The following is a 19702-nucleotide window of genomic DNA, read 5'->3' as shown; positions in this document are numbered from 1 at the left end:
CTACAGGAGCTCATTTAACTGCCACAGCTCCCTGTGACTGGGAGGGTACCAGTTATTGTCACCATCCCTCTAAATGCTAGAGATACTAGCTACATCTAGATATAATCATGTGCCGCATAATGACGTTTCAGTCACCTATGGACTGTGTACATGACGCTGGTGCCTTAAGATTAGTACTACATAGCCTAGATGTGTAGTGGGCTAGACCATGTAGGTTTGTGTGAGTGTACTCCATGAGGTTCACACAATGGTGAAATCTAACGATGCATTTCTCAGAATGCATCCCCATTGTTAAGTGATACATGACTGTACTAATATCTAGATACTAAAGCTACTAGACGTTAAGTCAGATCACCCTGAGTTCAAGTTCTACTCTTTCACTTACTCATTGTCTGATGTCAGGCAAGTTACTTAACCTCTCTGGGCCTCAGTTTCCATATTTGTAAATTTACTTTACCATGAAGACTAAGTTAGATGCAATATGGGAAGTCCTCATACAATGCGTGACACACAGTAAGCCTCCCATAGGTAGTAGCTATCAGTAATCAGCATCGTTACCATCATCTTTGCCATTATCTTGGATTTATAGTTATCCTCTCCCAGCCTCATCTACAAAATGAGGGTTTTGAATGAGCTGGTCTGGTTTCCCTCCAACTTTGAGTTACCACTTCAAACACATACATACAAGCACACATGCACACACACACGTATAGGCATACAGACCCTGCTGCCCAAAGAGGCAGAACGGAGGACTCCAGGCCTACAAAGCCACAGTGACAAGCCTATGACCTGCCTAGCTACCCTTAGTGGGAGCTTCAGGTGGCAGGGAGAGTGTCCCGGTGGCTGGAAGGCAAGTGGGCAAGGGGTGAGGGGGAGATGGGCCAGGCGGCCAGGAGGATCAGCAGCCTGTAAGGAGAGCTAAGGGCTTGGAGTGCAGCCCCAGAGCCACCCCCTTAGCCCTGGAAGCAGCACCCATAAAACCTATTGGGTGTTTGAAATATCACCAGCAGGGGAAGATCTGGGAGATGCAGAGAGCTTTCGTCCCTCCCAGGGACCGGGGCTGAGACACGGTGGCAGGGAGAGCAGGCCAGTGGGCAACCTTGGAGACCTGAATAGGGAGACAGAGTGTTGGCTTCACTTGATTGGCGCCTCCTCCCAGCACTGGCACCTCTGGGAAGTAGGAGAATGAGCAGTGACAGCAGCACGGACTACTCTGTCACCTAGGGTTCTTCCCCTCCCCACCCCTAACACCCAGTGCTTTGATACGAGGTGGCAGCAAGGTGCTTCACCTAGTGCAGCTTGGCTGGCTGCCTCTCAGGGAAACTGGAGTGCACGTTCCTTCCTCCAGAACTTTCTGTGCCGGTGCTCTGTGTCAGGCCTGTACTAGATGCCGGGGCTATGGAAGGATGACCATGGCGTGGCCGCTCCAGTCTCAGGTCTGCTTCTGCTTGATTTTCTGATGTGTCAAGCTCTGGGGAGAGGCGAGGGATTGGGTGAACAAGGGCTACATCTGATCAGAGGTGAGTCGGTCAGAGGCAGCTCCTGCCGGGAGGAGAGGGAGTCACATGATCGAGGTCCATCCAGAGGCTGTGGCCATGACACAGCAGCCCGGACGGCTCAGGAATTTGCTTTGTGCAGTGAGTGGGCTCTTGGGGAAAGGGGTGCCTGGTTGCTTGGGCTGGCAGCCTGGTTCTCCAGAAAAGAGTGTGGCCGCTGTCAGGGGAAGGAGGGCCGTGGAAAGGGCCTTCCTGCCCCTGCACTCCCGTCTCTCCTTGGACGGCACACACAGAGCTATCTCCGCCATCTGCCCACAGCCTGTAATTCAGCCGCCCGCCCAGCTGCACTGAGTGTCTGACTGCTCTGACTGCGGGGAGGGCAGATTACTGAGTGGAGAGCAGTGATTGGCAGGTGCCCAGCGGGCCCAGCTGCCCTCGTGGCAGAGGCGGTCTCCACGTGATGCTGTACTGCCCCTGAGCCCCCAGCTCCCAGGCCTGTTGTGCGGCCCCCTCCCAGAGTTCACACCGTCTCCCTTTACCTTCATCCTTCTCTAGATCCACACTTCTCCAACTGTAATGTGCAAGTGAATTGTCTGGAACCTGGTTATAATTCAGATTCTGATGGAGGGCCCAAGGTTCTGCATTTCTAACCAGGTCCCAGGTGATGCTGATGCTGCAGATCCAGGGGCCATTCTATGAGCAGGAAATCTTTAGAGTTTACATGGCATTTAACATATGTGATCTCTCTGGGCTCTTGCAACAGCCCTGTAGAAAGTGGTGAGTAATAATAATAATTGCTTTCATTCTCAGCACTCTAATGCAAGGTGTTGTGCTTGGCACTTCATAAAATCTTATCTCATTCAATCCTTACAGCACTTTGGCAGAAGAGCTCTTTCTCAGAATCTACAGGTGGGAAAAAAAACAGAGGTTCTGAGAGAACTCAGTAACTTGCCCTAGGTCACAAACCCCAGGAGCTGTGGAATTGGAATTCAAACTCCCACCTTCTATCCTGAGCCCTCTCCTCCATCCGTATATAAGGTGGGCAAATATGAGCCTGCTTTAAGAAGTAATGACCAAGGGGGCAAGTTCTGGAGTCAGAGTGCGCCTGAGTATAGCTGACTCCTCGAGAACGTGGGGTCTGGACTCAGCCCGCTCAGATGTGAATGCTGGTTTTGCCACTTGCTAGCTTAGCGATATTGGGCAACTTAACCTCTCTGTGCATCAGTTTCTTCATCTGTGAAATGGGAATGATAATACTAGGGTTATTATGAGGATTATATACACTATGAGATCTCATTATATATACATACCTCATAATATACATAATCCTCATAATAACCCTAGTATTATCTATCTATCTATCTATCTATCTATCTATCTATCTAAGGAGATCAGAGAGAGAGAGCACGTTGAGAGGTGTCTGGCATGGATATAAGTGACATTACTTGTGAAATGGAGATATTGACACTAATGATAAAAACTCTCACTTAAGTCCTTAGCATGTGCCAGACCCTTTTCTAAGCAATTTACATGTAGCAACTCATTTATTTCTCGTAATAATGCTACAAGCTAGGTTTAATATTAGTCCCATTTTATAGACGAGGAAACTGAGGCACAGAGTTTAAATGACTTCTCCAAATTGCGTAGCTAATAAGTGGTGGAACTGGAATTTGAAACAGGGAATATGTGGTTCACCCAACACATATCGACATACTGATCGAGGGTCCACTGTGCGCCAGGCACTGCCGTAGGCACTGCAAATACAGCAGCGGACACAGTAAACTCTTGCTTCCCGGGGCTGACGTCTAGGGGTTCTAGAATAACACCAGCTAAGCACTCAGCACAGTGCTCGGCACATTACGAAACCCTCCATAAAAGTTAGCTCTGCTTATCCTCTGATCCACCTTGCCTATGGCAGACATCGCTAGTTGATCACAGCATTTGTTCCCACAGAGCCCACCTGTGGCCCCAAAATCTGTCTCAAGACAGAACTCCAGGCAGCTTCTGCCAAACCCTCAGGTTTGCACTGAGACCAAATCTGTGTCAGCTCTGGGTGACTATTCTGTAGTGGAACAGATGAATGTTTCTGACCCCAAAGCCTCTGGTGTCCACCACCCATGAGGAGGCTGTGGCAGGAGGATGGGACTGGGGTGGAGAAGGGAGCTTGTAAGGGGAAGAGCTGGAAAGCAGAGATTGGCCAGGGAGGTGGGGAGAAAAAGAACTGCCAACAGCACCTCTACTCCCTTTGCTCTCGGCCTGGAGCTCCCCAAGGAGGATGAGCAGGGTGACTGGGAGCAGGGTCTGATCCAGGGCTGGCCATGCTGGTCCCTATGCAGCCCTGGTCCCTAGTGACACCAAGGAGGGCTGATAATCCCACTAGACTGACACAGGTGCCAGGTCTTTGGAGCGTGGCACTAGGCTGGGCAAGAGGTAGAGAGGACAAGGTAAAGGGCCCAGATCTGGAGTCTGTTGCCTAGCGGTGCCCTCCCGCCCCTGCAGAAAGCTCCACTGCAATTCCTGCTTTATGGCCTCTGCCCAATGAAGCACAAACTTAACTACATCACCCCCCCTAACAGGACAGGGGCGGGGGCTGAGGGTGGCACGCTGGGCTGCTTCAGCCCCCTAATCTAATCACTGGCGTGGGTCATTTCAATTACGGACACCACAGTGTGGTGGCGGGCGTGGCTGCTCATAAAAGCCTGCCTGCTGTTGCTCAGCTAATTATGAAGCTCTTACTGTCTCGGCAGGTAAATAACTCAGGACTGAGAGCTTCCGGCTGCTGAGAGGGAGTGTGAGCCAGGGAACAGGCCAGGAAGACGCCTGAGGTGGGCTCCAGGGCACAGACGGGGGTGCAGCGAGGGAGGCACAGCCTTCCCGGAGGGAACACGGGAACTGGGGTCTCTGCCCTGGGGTGATCATCCATCAGTGGGGAATTGATGGAGGAACTCCTTACCTTTAAAACCCAAGATCTGAAGTTTTCTAGAAACCTCAGAGCCACAGGGTAGAGAAAAAACTTAAGCTGCATCCCCTTCTGCTATCCAGGGCGGCTCTTTGGTTTGCTTCCTGGTCTGACCCATCCAGGCTTAAAGCTGGACCACAGGAGACTGGCTGGGTCATAGAGATGTAAAAGATGAGGGCTCAGCTTACTTAACCACAATGGCTTCTCTCTTCCAGGACAAACAGAGAGGGAGACAGGGATGTCTTGGGACGAGGGTGAGACCCTCTGCCACCTGATTATTGACCATACAAAAGGCTGGGGAGGCTATGGGAGATCATAGCAGCAGCAATTGGAAGTTGTTCTGAGATGTAATGATGAACGCAGGGCTGCCCATCTAGCCTGGGGCTGTGCTTAACTAATTCCTTATTCTAGATGTCAGTGAAGTCCCTAGAACGGGAGCTGTGATTTCTTAGTGAGTGCTGAAACTACCTTAGATTCTGGGAAACGGCATATGGTAGGAGCATTCACAGCTGGGAAAATCCCATTTTTGCTCTGTTCCTCAGTTTCCTTCCTCTATGAAACAGGCATCGTGAAATTTATAAACACTTGGAGGGGCTGAGCTAAAGCTGCTCTGTAAATAAGGGCTGCGGGCACCCTATCTTCCTCCCACTGCAGAGGGACACTATTCCAGGAGGAGGTCTCCAGTGCCATTTGTTAGTAATGGTGCTGCTTCAGGAGGCACACTTGACCCTGGGGCCTAGAATGAGTCCCTGGCTGCCATGTTGAGGTGAGGGCCACTTGGTACTTAGACAGAGGAAGTCCGCACTGGGGCCCAGCTCAGTGGCTAGGCTTCCCTCCTGAAGGGCCGCTTCTTAGAGGCTGATGTAAAGAACCTGGGAGACTTCCACTAGGGAGGGAGCAAAGGTGAGCTGTGTGGGAAGTGGAATGGGAAGTCCCTTTGGCAGCGACCCCCCCACCCCAAGTCCCCTAGAAGGAGATATGTGATGGATTCAGCCATTGGCCTTTGGGTCCTGGAATAAAAGCACTTCTGGGGAGAACCAGGGCCTATAACTGGATTATGATAGAGGTAGTTGGAAGAGAGGCCTCACACCAAAGACTCAAGACTAGAACCCATCTGTTGATAGCAGGCGGGTCTCGTTTTTATTTTGCAAAGTATTATTTACTTTTCAAAGTGCTGTTAAATACATTCTTCATTCTGATCCTCAAAATTCTGTGATGTGGGTAGAATAAGTATAAGCAGCCTCAACTTCAAACATGGTAAGCTGAAGCTCTAAGTTAAGCCCAAGGTCCCCTGGCTAGATAGTGATGGAGCCAGGACCAAAACCAGCTGCTTTCCCCATGACACAGCTGGAAAGGAAAGAGCTTACTGCAGGCCTCTTCCTCCTCTAGTAACTGAGGAAGAGAGACCTAGGGATCAATTCAGAGGCTACCTGAGCAGGTGGAGGCAGAGGAGGCCAGCGGTAGAAAGTGGGAAGTGAGGAGGGAAACAGGTGGAGGTTTGCATGGACACTTCCTGTTCACAAACTTCTTATGTTCCTCATTTCATTAACAGCAGCAGTGGAATTTCATGGACAATTGGCGTTGAGCACTAACTGGGAGGTAATGAGAGAAGGAGGATACAGGTAAAGGCTGTTTGAATTTAAATTCTTTTTCTTTGGGGGGATGGGGGACAGGTATTTTTTAAAGGCAATTTTAGTGCTGGAAAAGTTCCTAACAAACAGCTTTGGACTTTTGTGTCCTCTGCGGCTGCATAAGGAGCAAAGACTGTCAGCCCGCTGTGTTCTTCTGCCCACCAGCTCCTGATGGCGGCCCTGAGTGAGGGATGCTGAGGGACCACGTGTCTGACCTTGGGTAGATTTTGTCCCTCAGACTTGGGAAGACACACTAGAAATGTGTCCACCATCAGCCGTGAGCTGGAAGGAGTAGGTCTGCAGTAGTTATTGCAGAATCACTGTGAGCAAAACTCTGTATGGACCTGGGCAGAGATGGGGATAAAGTAGAAATGGAAAACAGGATTACTGTTCTGGGAGTGTGTGATCTCTCTGACAAGCGATGCACACACACACACACACACACACACACACACAAACACGAGGCCACGAAACATTCAAAGAGAGAAGGCTATAAGGTAGGATAAGACTAAAGACAGAGAAGAGGGGACTGAGTCATGGGGTGATCAGGTGAAAAGATGAGAGAATAAGACTATTTTGAGCAGGGTTCTCAGATAGTGACATACACTTGGTGAAACAAAAGAAGAGCATGTCAAAAGTGGAGGCTTTGATGGAAATAAAACCCTTCCTGAGGAGAATGGCATGCAGGTTGGCTTGGCTTGATTGAAAACTCTGTTATAGAAAGCATGGGCTGGCCCCGTGGCCCAGTGGTTAAGTTCACGTGCTCCGCTTCGGCGGCCTGGGATTTTGCCAGTTCAGATCCTGGGCACGGACATGGCACTGCTCATCAGGCCACACTGAGGCGGTGTCCCACATGCCACAACTAGAAGGCCCCACAACTAAAATATACAACTATGTACTGGGGGGCTTTGGGGAGAAGAAGGAAGAAATAAAAAATATATATAAAAACAGAAAAAGAAGATTGGCAATAGTTGTTAGCTCAGGTGCCAATCCAAAAAAAAAAAAATGTCATAGAAAGCAATGAGAAAGGAAGAAAGGCAAATATAAGTGGAGGGAAATTTTGTGGAAAGCTGAGATTCTAATCTTAGGATTCAGGTTGTAAGGCCCCAGGACCTGCCCTAAGATAGGCTCAATTCAGATTTGGCTACTGAAGTCTTGATTCATTACCCAAGTGCCAGGTGATCAGGGCTCTTCCGTTCTGGACAGCTAGCTGTGGACATAGAGGGAAGCTAAGGGGCCATTAAGACTGTGATGGTTAATTTTATATGTCAATGTGGCTAGGCCACAGTACCCAGATATTTGGTCACACATTCTTCTAGATGCTTCTGTGAAGGTATTTTTTAGATGGGGTTAACATTTAAATCAGTAGACTTTGAGTAAAACAGATTATCTTCCAGAATGTAGATGGGCCTCATCCAATCATTTGAAAGCCTTAAGAGAAAAAGACTGACCTATCCAGCAGAAGAGGAAATTCTGCCAGCAGACTGCCTTTAGACTTGAACCGCAACTCTTCCCCGAGGCTCCAGCCTGCTGGCCTAACCTGCAGATGTTGTATTTGCCAAACTTCCACAATCACATGAGTGTTATGGGCTGAATTGTGCCTCCCCAAGATTCATATGTTGGATCCTAATCCCTAGTACCTCATTATGTGACTGTATTTGGAGAAAGGGCCCTTAAAGAAGTAATTAAGGTTCAGTGAGGTCATTGGGTGGGCCTTAGTTCAATATGAACAGTGCCCTTATAAGAAGAGGAAATTTGGACACAGGCACACACAGAGGGAAGACCATATGAGGACACAGAGAGAAGGCACCCATCTACAAGCCAAGGAGAGAGGCCTCAGAAGAAACCAACCCTGCCAGCATCTTGATCTCGGAATTCCAGCCTCCAGAACTGTGAGAAAATGCATCTCTGTTTAAGCCACCCAGTCTGTGGATTTCACTATGGCAGCCGCAGCAGACTAACACAGGGTAGTGGATTACAAATTCCTTAAACCCAAGGGCCATGCATTTAGCCTGTTCCTCAGCTCAGTGCCTTCCACACAGTGTGTGTTGACTAAACGCTGTGCTAGATAGGGGCTGGGAGACTTGGCACCTGGATTCCTTCCAACAGTAATGCACTGAGGAGGCACAGAGGAAGAGGGACTCAACCAGGGTAGTGGAAACAGGAGTTTCAGGACACAGATATGGTGGGGATTTTGTGTTCTGGTTTGTACAAGGTTGACCTCGAGAATCAAGTCATGTAAAGAATGATCTGTGACTGACTGACTTTGTATTCTCTGGTGTGTCTAACATGATGCCTAGGACTTAATTGACAGTCAGTAAAGGTTATGTTGAATGGTTGACTGAATAAGTGTCCAACACAGGACTGGGAGATGGACTGGTCTTACACTTTTTAAAAAATTGTTAAATCATACATATATACTTGTATGCCTAGAAATTTTCTGAAAGAAAGATTGCTAATGTCGTTGCTTTTGGGGAGTGAACTCAGATAAGAAGGCAGGCTTACTTTCCACTGTCTACCTCATACTGTTCATACATTTTCATCATGACTGCATTCCTCCTGGGTCATTCAGGAGCCCATTAGGTGTGAGTACCTGGGCTGAATGAAAAGAGGCAAGGGGGACTCAAGGGCTTTTTAAGCCTAGGTGAGCCAGAGGCTTCTGAGGCCCCCTTGGACTTCCCACTGAAGCTGATGGCCTGGTCCTTCAAGGAAGGTTGTGGGCAAACCTGGGCAGTGGGTTGGGGACTCTCTCTATCTGCTGAGGAGAGGAAAGGCTGTGCTGAGCTGCACAGAGCTGCCTTGTATAAGTAGGATGTCTTGGCTTGATCCACCCAGGAGATTTTCTAAGCTAGGGGCCAGCCCACATTGGCTCAGTCTGAGTTTAGGGGCTGAGATGATTCTCATACTTTTTCATATTAAGCTACTAGAACCCAAATTTATACAAACTCCGTGTGTCAGTGCATCAGCACTCTACTATTCTGGAGTCATTAACTCAGTCACTTTAGGTAATTGGTTGAAATTGGAAAAAAAAAAAAAAAAGCTAAGGTGACTGAGGGCCCTACCACCAAGCTAAAACGAGGCTTTCTGGAAAGCCAGCAGGAAGTGGTCTTCCATCCCCAGAACGATAATGTAAAATGCAGTGCAGAGGATAAGAAGCAGGAGTTTCAAATTGTTCACACAGCCTAGCGCTCCATCAGTGGGAACTGGTGCTGAGGGTGAAACAGCAAGACAGGGTAGGGGCCTCAAGGCTTCTCCCAAACCTGTTACTACAGCAAGCTGGGGCCCTGGGATCCATTCTCGGCCCGTCAGCATTGGTGTCCCCTCGAAGGCACAAGAGGGGTCGCTCCTGCCCACTGTGCTGCTCACTGTGGAGGAATTTGACCAAACAGGATGAACTTAGATAAGCTGAGAACCAAGAAGTCCATGCAGACTGTGAAGAAGACCCCTGAGGGAAGGAACCAGGAGAGGTGGAGTTAGTCTGAGCCTCTGGGGCCTCTCCCTCTCCTCATCTGAAATGCAGCATCAGATCTTTGAGGGGAGTTATATACATGGGGGTCTGGTAATCCCAAGGCTGCTTACCAGCCAGAGGGGTGCTCACTATGCTCCTGGGCATCTCAGCAGACATGTTGACCCTGAAGACGGTGTAGCCCACCAGCACGCTGGTGTTGAACACAGTCCTGGCACAGCAGGTGGGTGGCAGCTAGAAGCTCCCCAGGTCCACAAGCATGAGGAAGATGCTGGGAATCGGCAGCCTCACGACATAGACCAGCGAGCACCTGAGAATCACCACCTGCCCAGGGACAAGGAATCTGTTGAAAAGAGGGTCTAAGCCAACACAACAATGTTTGGCCAAATCCATAGCCAAGAACGCTCTCTGAAGTCCAAACATGTTTGCATAATGTGAAAAGTCTATGTAGTTTAGAAATAGGAGATTGTTTTGTGATGTAGAAAATAGGAAAAAAATCCTTTTGGCTTTTATGTAGAGCTAATATTAATATTATTAATAATTGTAATAATAGGAAGCAGCTACCATTTATTTACCGCTTGTTGGAGCCCAGGCACTGGTTGGATGCTTCATCTCATTCAGTCCTCACAACAGCTCTAAGGGCCTGGTCTCATCACCTCCATCTTACACGCAAGGAAACTGAGGCTCATAAAGATGAAATTGCTTGTCCAAACTCACACAGCTGGTGAGTGAGAAACTGTTTTAAAACCAGCTTTACACCAAAATCTTTCTTCTTAAATTGCTTATTATGCAATATATTGTACTGTTTTTGGTTTAGTCTATCCTCTTACTTGGAAGGCGAGTGCCTTAGCACCTGCGTATCTGTCAGAGTCTGGGCAGGAAGAAATAGCGCAATTAAATTGGGAAATCTGAGGCGGGCTTGACTGGGTGTGGGCCAGACATAAGGAAACAGGAGGGCAGTGCTGCAGGGGGCGGGGGCACTGAGTGAGCTGGTCCTTCCCTTACACCGGAAGGGGCCCAGGGCTGGAAACGTGACTGGAGCCTGAGAAGAGAGAGGCCTGTCAGACAGGAGTCGTGGCTTCCCCTTAGGGGCATAGCCAGCAGGAGGACTCCACAGGGAAGGAAATGGAGAGAGAAGCTCCCCACTCACTCTCCCCACCTCCCATCTCCTGCCACTGCTCCCCTTGCCCTCTACCGGCCAAACATGACCAGAGGTCCCATGTCTGCAGGCCGCCACCCAGTCTCCAGCAGCACGGAGCAGGAGGCGAAGGCAGAAAGTGGATCTGAGCAAGGGGCCAGCTGAAGATATCCGAGGAGCCTGTGGTATGGCTGGGCGCACAGAGCTGCTGAGTGGGTTTTGCAGCTGGGAATTTGAGTCTCATAAAATTACAATGATTGTTGCCATTTTTTTTATACCTAACTTCTCTGGGATGGTGATAGGAAGTGTCTTTAATAAACACAAGCTCTGTTTTCATCCTTCCTGGAGAGAAACCAGGAAATATCAGGGCTACTGTCCCACCAGGCTGTGGACCCTTTGAGAGCGAGAGCAGCAACTATTTTTTAACCCCTCACAGGGCCAAAAAAGAATACTTATCTTACAGTATTTGATAAATATTTGCTGAACAAATGGATGTTCTGGACCTTTTGTTGTCAGATTTGGAAAAAAATAATGTGCGAAATCTCCCATTTCTCTGATTCACCGAACAAGTGAATGCTTTCTATGCGTCAGATGGTGTGCTAACTAATGCTTTTACACCTGTGATGTGATTTATTTAATCCTCACTGTGAGCCTGTTAGCAGGTAATAAAACATCCCCCCTTCATAGATTTTTAAAAACAAAGCTCAGCCCCTTAAGTAAGTTGAGTCAGTGGCAGAGCTGGGATGTGCCCCACATCTTCTGATTCCAAACCCAGTGTTCTTTCCTGTACAGCGTCCTCTTGATCTGAGCAGACTCTGAGTTGAGTTGTGAGTTCTTCTCCCTCATCTCTGTCTCCCTCTCTGGAAGGGACTCACATAGAAATGAGCCAAGGCAGAGGCCAGGGATGGAGCAGAAGGTGGCAGGGGCAGAGCTTGGCTGGATGAGACCAGACATCACCTGGCTGATGAGAGTGGGGGCTCCCCAGCCAACGGGTCTGAGAGCATATCCCGACGCAGTGGAGCTTGGCAGGCTGGAGCTGTTTGGCGGACTGTAGTCTGGCTGTTGTCTTTCACATTAAACACGATTGGCTGCAAATATCTAAACAGGAGCAGCAATTACTGCTTTGCAATAATTTGGTTAAAATACCTTTCTACCAAAGTGCAGTCAACAAGAAAAACAACAACAACACGAGCTGTCATCAAGCTGCACCTCTCTAGCTCCCTTCGTCTTGCTATGACCGAGACCACTGTGGTCAGGTGGGGGCAGTAAGAAGGGAGTCAAATGGTTAGAGTCCACAGGGGGCCTTGTGTTGTGGGCCCAGCCTGGGCTATTGGTGGTCTGGCTATAGGGGGTGGTTGGGGGCAACCAAGCCTGCTGTCTCTGGTGGGTAGAAGCAGGAACACCCTGTTGAGACTTCATGGTGGATATTACATGAAGGAGATGTAAGTCCAAGAATATCACCCTAAAGAAAAGTACAAGAGGATGTGTTAAGTGAAAAAAACCACCCAGGCTTAGAGGCAAAGGAACAGAGCTCCTGAGCCCTCAATTCAAGGTGTCTACATGTGCTAGTTTAAGTGATCCTGGGTAAGGTGTTTAACCTCTCCATGCCTTGATTTCCCCTTTTTTAGACAGCAGTTTACTTTTGCCGTGCCAAACACCTTGGGTACAACTGAGATGAGCTGCCATACTCTCTACATAAAGTTCCTGTGTAAACAGACGTGCTGCAATGACTCCTCTCCACACAGAGCCTGATGCAGAGAGTGAATGTGAATCTGGGCCAGAACCAAAGATGAGCACTGTGGCTCATGAGCGTCCCTGATTTCCAGAAAGTGCAGTTTTATCAAACCACATATTCCCCAAGGGGCCAAGGGAGAGGTGTGGCAAGAGCTAAGATGTTGGGAGGCAGAACAGCTTCATGGGCATGCACCCCATGTGGTTGCACAGAGCTAAGCACTTAGAAGGGCCCCGCACTTGGTTTAATGCTCTGCTGGTGCCATTTTGAAATTCTTAAGAATTTTCGAACAGAGGGCCTTGCCTTTTCACTTTGCACTAGGCCCCACAAATTATGTACCCGGTCCTAGGAGAGGATATTCCTCACTGGATATCAACAGTAGCTGAAAGTAGAGAGGAAATATGTAAGTATAAAAACAGAAAATTACCTTCTGTGGTAACATAAAGCAGAAATCTCCTTCATCTATGTATGGATTATACAAGAGTAAAACTAGACAGGCCGTCCAAAACCACTTCATCCATGTTCCTGCCTTTAGCAAGGATGTTCCCACTCCTAAGACCGACCAAATAGTACCTGCGGCTTTGGTTTTCTTCGAGAACAAAGGAGCTGCCTTTTTCTTTAGGTTGATTTAGGGGCGATATTACCTATGGACCAAACTAATTTTCTCTACAAGCCAAGCGCAGCCTAAAGAAACTCTAATTTTATCACAGTCTTCAGAAATGTTTTGTTTTCATATCTCATTTGATCCTCAAAGCCCTTTATTCCTTTGTTCAAGAAACATTAATTGAGCACGAACAAAATGTCAGGAACTATCCTCAATATTGGAGGGAGAACTGTTAACAGGACAGGTCCCTGCCCTTCCCCCCCGACATCTTATGGGATCAGGTACCAGACTCTGGTACTTAGATATTTCACAAGCCTGCAGACAGAGAGGAAGTTTGCCCCAGAATGGACCATAACCAGAGTCTACACCTGATTTAGATTATGATATTTGGACTTTTTGGGTTTAAAAATATTTTGGTCTTAGAGTTGCTGCTAGAATGGATTAGGACTTTTGGGGATGTTGGGACAGAGCGACTGCATTTTGCGCATGGGACAGACATGAGTTTTGGAGTGCCAGAGGGCAGCAGACTGTACTGGGTTGAATAATGCCCCCAAGAATTCCTGTCCTTCCCAGAAGCTCAGAATGTGACCTTATTTGGAAACAAGATTGTTGCAGATCTAATTAGTTGAGATGAAGTTTTCCTGGAGTATGGTGGGCCCTTACCTCAATATGACTGGAGTCCTTACAAGAAGAGAAGAGACACACGAAGGAGAATGCCAAGCGAAGATGGAGGCAGAGATTGGAGTGATAGATCTACAAACCAAGGAACGCCAAAGATTGCTAGCAACCACCAAAAGTTAGGAGAGAGGCATGCTCCTCAGGGTGCCCAGAAGGAACCAGCCCTGCCAACAAGTTAATTTCAGGCTTTTAGCCTCCAGAACTGTGAGAGAATAAATTTCTATGTTTTAAGCCACCCAGTCTGTGGTACTTTGTTAGAGAAGCCCTAGGAAACGAATACAGGCGACTCGCCCAGTAACACACAGTGTATGGATGCCAAAGAATGGGCTGGAACACACTGCGTTATGTTTAGTTGTGTGTCACCATCATAAAGGATTAGGCACATAGTTTCTGGAGTCAGATTGCCTGGGTTTAAGTCCGGGCTTCACCAGTCACCCTGTAACCTTGGGTAAGTTACTTAACTTCTCCGCACCTCAATTCACCCATTTGTAAAAATGTGGATACTTGAGTACCCATCTCACAGAAATGTCAGGATTATGCGTACAAACTTAAAATGATGCCTGATGCAGAGCAAGTGCTCGGTTTTGCAGTTATTGTTATTATGTCTCCCTGGGCAGGTTTTGAAATTCTTGATATCAGGAGTCTCGTTTTATTCATGCTTGTGTCCTCAGTGCTTACCATTGAGCCTGGCACATTGTAATAGCTCAACAGATGTGCATTGAGTTGTATTACAGTGTGTTAATAATGCTACTTTTAGTTCCAATAGGGTGGGAGAATGGAGTTAGCCCAAATGAGGGCTCTCCAATTGAGGTCAGTCCTCTGACGGCTACCTCTCTGGGGGTGACGCCAAAGGCAGTAACCCCTGCTTATACTGGGGGAAGGTATGTCACCAGCTCAGTGAGCCACTGCTCTCTGCAGAACTGCCCCTACCTAGAGCCCATCGTTTCTAACGGACTAAAGGAGCTGGTGCCTTTAAATTCCACAGAAAAGGAAGGAAAAGCACTTTAGTTTCAGTCCGTGTTCTCCATTAGACACCCTTCAGGTGTTAGCAATATTATGCCACAATTTCATTATCCATTAAAGCCAGGTAATAATAAGTACACAAAGGTATTTGGAGCCTATTGATGTTAATGAAAGAGATCAATCTAATTCAGAATGTGTGTGTGGAGAGCTCCTTGGAGATGGAATAGGCCCCAAGGTTAGCCTCTAATTGCCTCCTTGATGGTAGACCCCACCAGTACTCAATTTTGCATGACCGTCTTTATGACATAGTTGGAATTTTGACGCCCAGACTCACGCTTCATACAGAAGCCCATTTTCCTCCTCTTCCAAGCCCCTCTCAACATTCCCAGTTCCGAAAGAAGGGGAAAGTTGCTGCCATTTACGTAAGATCCTTGCACCAGAGACTTTCTTGGATCTGGCCACGGGTTGGGCTGGATTAGCAGGAAGTCCAGGACTCCTTGAGTGACCCTGGAAAGGTTTCCAGGGCTCTGAATTCTCATTCCCTCTCTCTGTTTCTCTGTTTCTCTCTCTGTCTCTTTCTCTTTCTCTCTGGAGTGATCTGGGGGAGCTCAGGAGGATCTTCTGTCAAGTGTATGAGCTGCATTCAGTGGCTACCTCAACAAAATTACCCTAACCTAGAAAGGAAAATTATGTCAGAAAAAGAAAATAAATGAGGCACATTTCTCTCTCAAAAGCCCCTCTGAATTTTTCTAGGAGTCCCCTATAGGCCTCCCAATTCCTGCCTGAGTGAGCACTTTATGCAGTGTGAGGATATCTGTGGTTGGACTCACTTTAGTTCCCACAGCTGTCCACCCTGCTCCATCCAACGTGAGTTCTTAAATTTTATTCCTACCTACTCCCACTTCTACCTCCATTCTTTTCTTTTTCTCCTCCCCCTCCTCCCCCTCCTCCTCTCCCTCCTCCTCCTCTTTCTTCTTCTCTCCAAGCCTCCCAGTACATAGTGGCATATTCCATTTGCAGGTCCTTCTAGTTTTACCATGTGGGATGCCACCTCAGCATGGCTTGATGAGTGGTGCCAGGTCCACATCCAGGATCTGAACCAGTGAAATCTTGGGCTGGAGAAGTGGAGCATGCGAACTGAACCACTCAGCCATGGGGCCGGCCACTCTACCTCCATTCTTTAAAAAAACAAAACAGAATATTACCATACAGAAATCGAATGCTCACCCTGCTGTTTTTGGGAACCAGCAACTCCAATAATGTTTTGGAGGAAACCTCCCCTCCCATGGCTGCTGGATGCCAGGCTGCACACAGACATCCTTGTAGGAAGAAGTGCCTGTGCCCCGGGCTCCCTGTGGAATGCAGCCCGACTCCAAAGCGTCAGTGGTGCCTCCTCATAAACAGCATGTGCCCTAGAGCCCACAGATATGATCGCACATTAGCTGACACTAACAGGGCATCTGGAGCATTGGGCTTAGCATCAATGGCAGCAGTGTACTTCAGGCCCAGGGTGAAGACATGTTTAGAATAAATCACTGTTCCTCCTGCCTACCCCACCTATCCCCAGCCCCAGCCTGGCCTGGAACACAGCAGGAGATTAGATTAAGAGGGAGATGGCCCCTTGCCATTGGGACCCTGGCAGGCCCCATGTTGGCACGGAACTAGGCTCTGAATTTCACGTCATCGGCCGAGGGCTGTTGAAGGACGCCAGAGTGCCTCGGCTGCTAAATTCAGAGTAGGATGTCTGGCACGGAGTAAGAGAACATGAGCCTCACCAGGTGCACACAGCAGGAACGGGGAGGCACGGAGGTGAGAGAGGCTGAGGGAGACAGAGAACCAGGACAGTCACTGAATCGACTTTAAGTCTTTCTTAAGCTTTCTTAAACTTGCAGAATCACTCCTGAGTCTGGCTCCCTGCCAGACCAAATACGATCTGTGAATCTACTCCAGATTCTTTCCCTACTCTTTTCCCGAGGGTCAGGGTGGAAGCCAGCCCTGCTAGATAACCCACCTTAGCCCCCAGGGCAAAGGGACCAGGGAAAAGCTCCAAGAACATGAACATGCCCACTTCCAGCACGCCTTGATGTCAATGCTGTGAATGGAGAAGGAGCATGGTCGTGAACAGAGCAAAGGAATGGGACCCTGTCTCCTCTGCTTCCTTAAACAATCTTCTACACCTCTTCATCATATTTAATAATGGAACTCGTACATAGAAAAACTTTGCCACTGTTGAGAAGACAGATTAATATTTAGGATGAAGGGTGACAGGGAACTACAAATAATGGCTGCCCTATGGAGAGAGTGAGAGCGTGTGTGCGCGTGTGTGGGTGTGCAGGCACGCTCCTGTTTACCTGCCCCGTCTCTCGCCTTTGTTTGTCTCCTCCGTGCGGTGTAGGTAATGGTGTGTGCAGCGTTCTCCGGAGCGCTTGGTAGGTGACGGTGTTCCACCTCGCACGTGCTACTCCCTCACATTTCCCTTTAATGCTCTCCATTATTCGGGCTGCATTAATAATGTTTGCGGGCTGATATCTTTAAAATTAATGAGGTGTTTACTCTTAGCCAAGAAACTCATTGAAATTAAAAAAGCTTTCTTTTTACCCCTCCCTTTCCCTCGCTAAAAAAAGTGGACAAAAAACCCACAATGCAAGCTTTGCTAAAACCCAAGCAGAATAGGCAAGAACCCAAACCCCACCGCTAGGAAGGTGTGAGTCGCAAATAGCTAGGACCCAGCATTAGACGTTAGTCAGGTTCAAAACACAGCTGTTTCTAAGAGGCCCTGATTTAACAAGAGTTTTGCTGGAAAGCTGCACACACCACCTTTTAACCCACAGAGCTTCATGTGTGCCCTCAATAATAGCTTATTTCACTACCACCCACCCTTGGCATATAATTATCCATTGTAACCATAGCACCTTAGTCTTGTCTGAATTTTCCTTTTTATTCAAAAGGTTTGTTTCCAGGAGAATTCATCTTGTGTGCAATCCTGACCTGTCTGTAGTCTCTGTTTTTCAATTGGATCCATTACCTGGCATGAAAGACCCACCCCAACTACTACCACCTTAGCTAACTTTGTGCAGAAAAGCAGAACTGACTACTAATGATGTGAGTCTACCGGTTGCATGAACCTGCTGCAGACCACGTATCAGGACGGCTTGCCAGGAGGGCCAGGGAAGGGAGAGTGGTGCCTCTGGAGTGCACAGCAGCGGGCTTCACTGTCCTACCCTCCCACTGCCGCTCAGGCTCCTGCTGGACAAATTTCCCTCTGAAGAATGCAACCAAGAGCCTTCCCAGTGGCGCATCTGAGAAGTTCGGGTTCTCATCACGTCCTTTTAGGACCGTTGTTCTCTCCGGTCCAGAAACTACCAGTGGTCTCTGAGGATCCTGCAGGTGATTTGTTAGCTAATTTCTCAAAATATTCAAGTTAATAATATAATAATTTTATGTATCTGCATCTGGAATTAATTAATAATTTACTCAATTAAAAACAGGACAATAATTTTGAAGAGACACTCTTCTCTGAATTTGTCGTTGTTGTGTGTGGGTTTTCTCTTTTTTTTCTTTTCTCTCAGTAGCAGTTAGAAATGAGGATGTCAGTTTGTATTGAAAGGCTTGAAGATTCCTGTGGAGTAGGTGGTTCAGGTCTCCAAACCATTGTCTTTATATTCACGTATGAAATACCTACAGCAGGAACTTGAGATCTGTGACTGAATCTCTGGTCTCTGAAATGCCGGGATGCAAGTGGATGTCCAGAGCCATCCGAATCAGTTGTTCCTGGATGATAATGAATGAGACTATATAACAGAGCAGAGATTCCAATAGAGAAGGCCAAAGATTACAGAGAAGTGGGCAACAGGTCAGGAAGGGAAAGGACCTACATTAAACTGAAGCTGTGCAAAATCTCCAGCACCGCTCTGCAGGATGCTATATGTTGAGGGCACAGGAAGAAGTTCCCACTCACTGTCATTCAAAAATGCCTTTTTGTCATGCTTAATGTTTTCTCTGCTCCTGAGGAAGGCCAGGTCCATATCATCCACTGAGAACAGCAGAAACAATCGACTTCCCTGTAAAGAGAGAGACACCAACATCAACTCATGTTTCTAACTCCTGATCAAATCCTTCCTTTTACTCCTGCCCCCAGATGTACAGTCTTACTGAGATGAGGTTCAACATAACCATTTTGAATTAGGGGTAGATGTGCGGAATAAGATCTTTCTAGCCATGAAAAAAACCCCTATGAATTTAGGGTGTAGATTTCACTATCCATAGAACGACAGCACTGCTCCTGTGACTTCTGTAACATTCTCACTGGCAGTGGAGGCCTAATATTGTATTTCCAAACCAACAACAGCAACGGGCTATACATCTGGGCACAATACTGTACTTGGTCTGAATTACAGCAGGAGCCAAATAACAACAGGAAGAGATTTAGATTTGTAAAAAGTCAATTACGTGCAAGAATAAAATAGACCTGAGGAATGGCATAATATAATTTCACCTATGTGTGCCAACCCAGCACAGGCATGTTTCCTGCTAGCAGACTGTACCTTTCACGGTTTACCTGTGTGCAGAATGCTATTGAAGGTTAGGCTGCAATTCTGGCTATCAAACAGAAAAGCGTATGTCCCTAAACTGTGTGCAGAGACCACCTGGATGGGCTTAGAGTTCTTAATTGTCCTAGATGAGTTCACATAAACATAGGGAAGGTTGGGTGACCTTTCATTGTCCACACTATATGAAATTTTGTAGTTACAGAGAGAGCTTTAGTCATTTCAATACACAAACAAATAATTATGAGATGGTAGTGATGATGACACCCAGGACTAGCCTAGAAGTGCCAAGACAGAAGCACTTTTCCCATGAGATAATTTACCCTGGCAGAGATGGGTTCAGCAATGACAATCTCATATGTTAATTTACTTGCTATGTTATAACACAAGCATTAGGAATCAAATCCAAATCTTAAATGATGTCAACTTGTGGTACTTCTAACCTGAATATTCCCAATAACATGCTCCTCTTCTCCTCTTCAAGTTGG

The 19702-nt window shown here is 47.6% G+C and overlaps 1 protein-coding gene across 1 annotated transcript in view; it reads right to left on the bottom strand.

Moving 5' to 3' along the window:
* Positions 1-9279: 9279 nt before the first annotated feature.
* HTR3B (5-hydroxytryptamine receptor 3B) overlaps positions 9280-19702 on the bottom strand; it is a 29553-nt gene continuing 19130 nt past the window's right edge. The window contains 6 exon segments of the mRNA XM_008531136.2: positions 9280-9295; positions 9347-9471; positions 9473-9531; positions 9666-9876; positions 18543-18700; positions 19226-19395. Of these exon segments, the coding sequence (XP_008529358.2) occupies positions 9280-9295; positions 9347-9471; positions 9473-9531; positions 9666-9876; positions 18543-18700; positions 19226-19395 (739 nt within the window).

This window comes from Equus przewalskii, chromosome 6 (genome assembly GCF_037783145.1).
Source record: "Equus przewalskii isolate Varuska chromosome 6, EquPr2, whole genome shotgun sequence".
In the NCBI taxonomy this organism is placed as follows: domain Eukaryota; kingdom Metazoa; phylum Chordata; class Mammalia; order Perissodactyla; family Equidae; genus Equus; species Equus przewalskii.
This window is presented reverse-complemented; position numbering and strand designations above follow the sequence as displayed.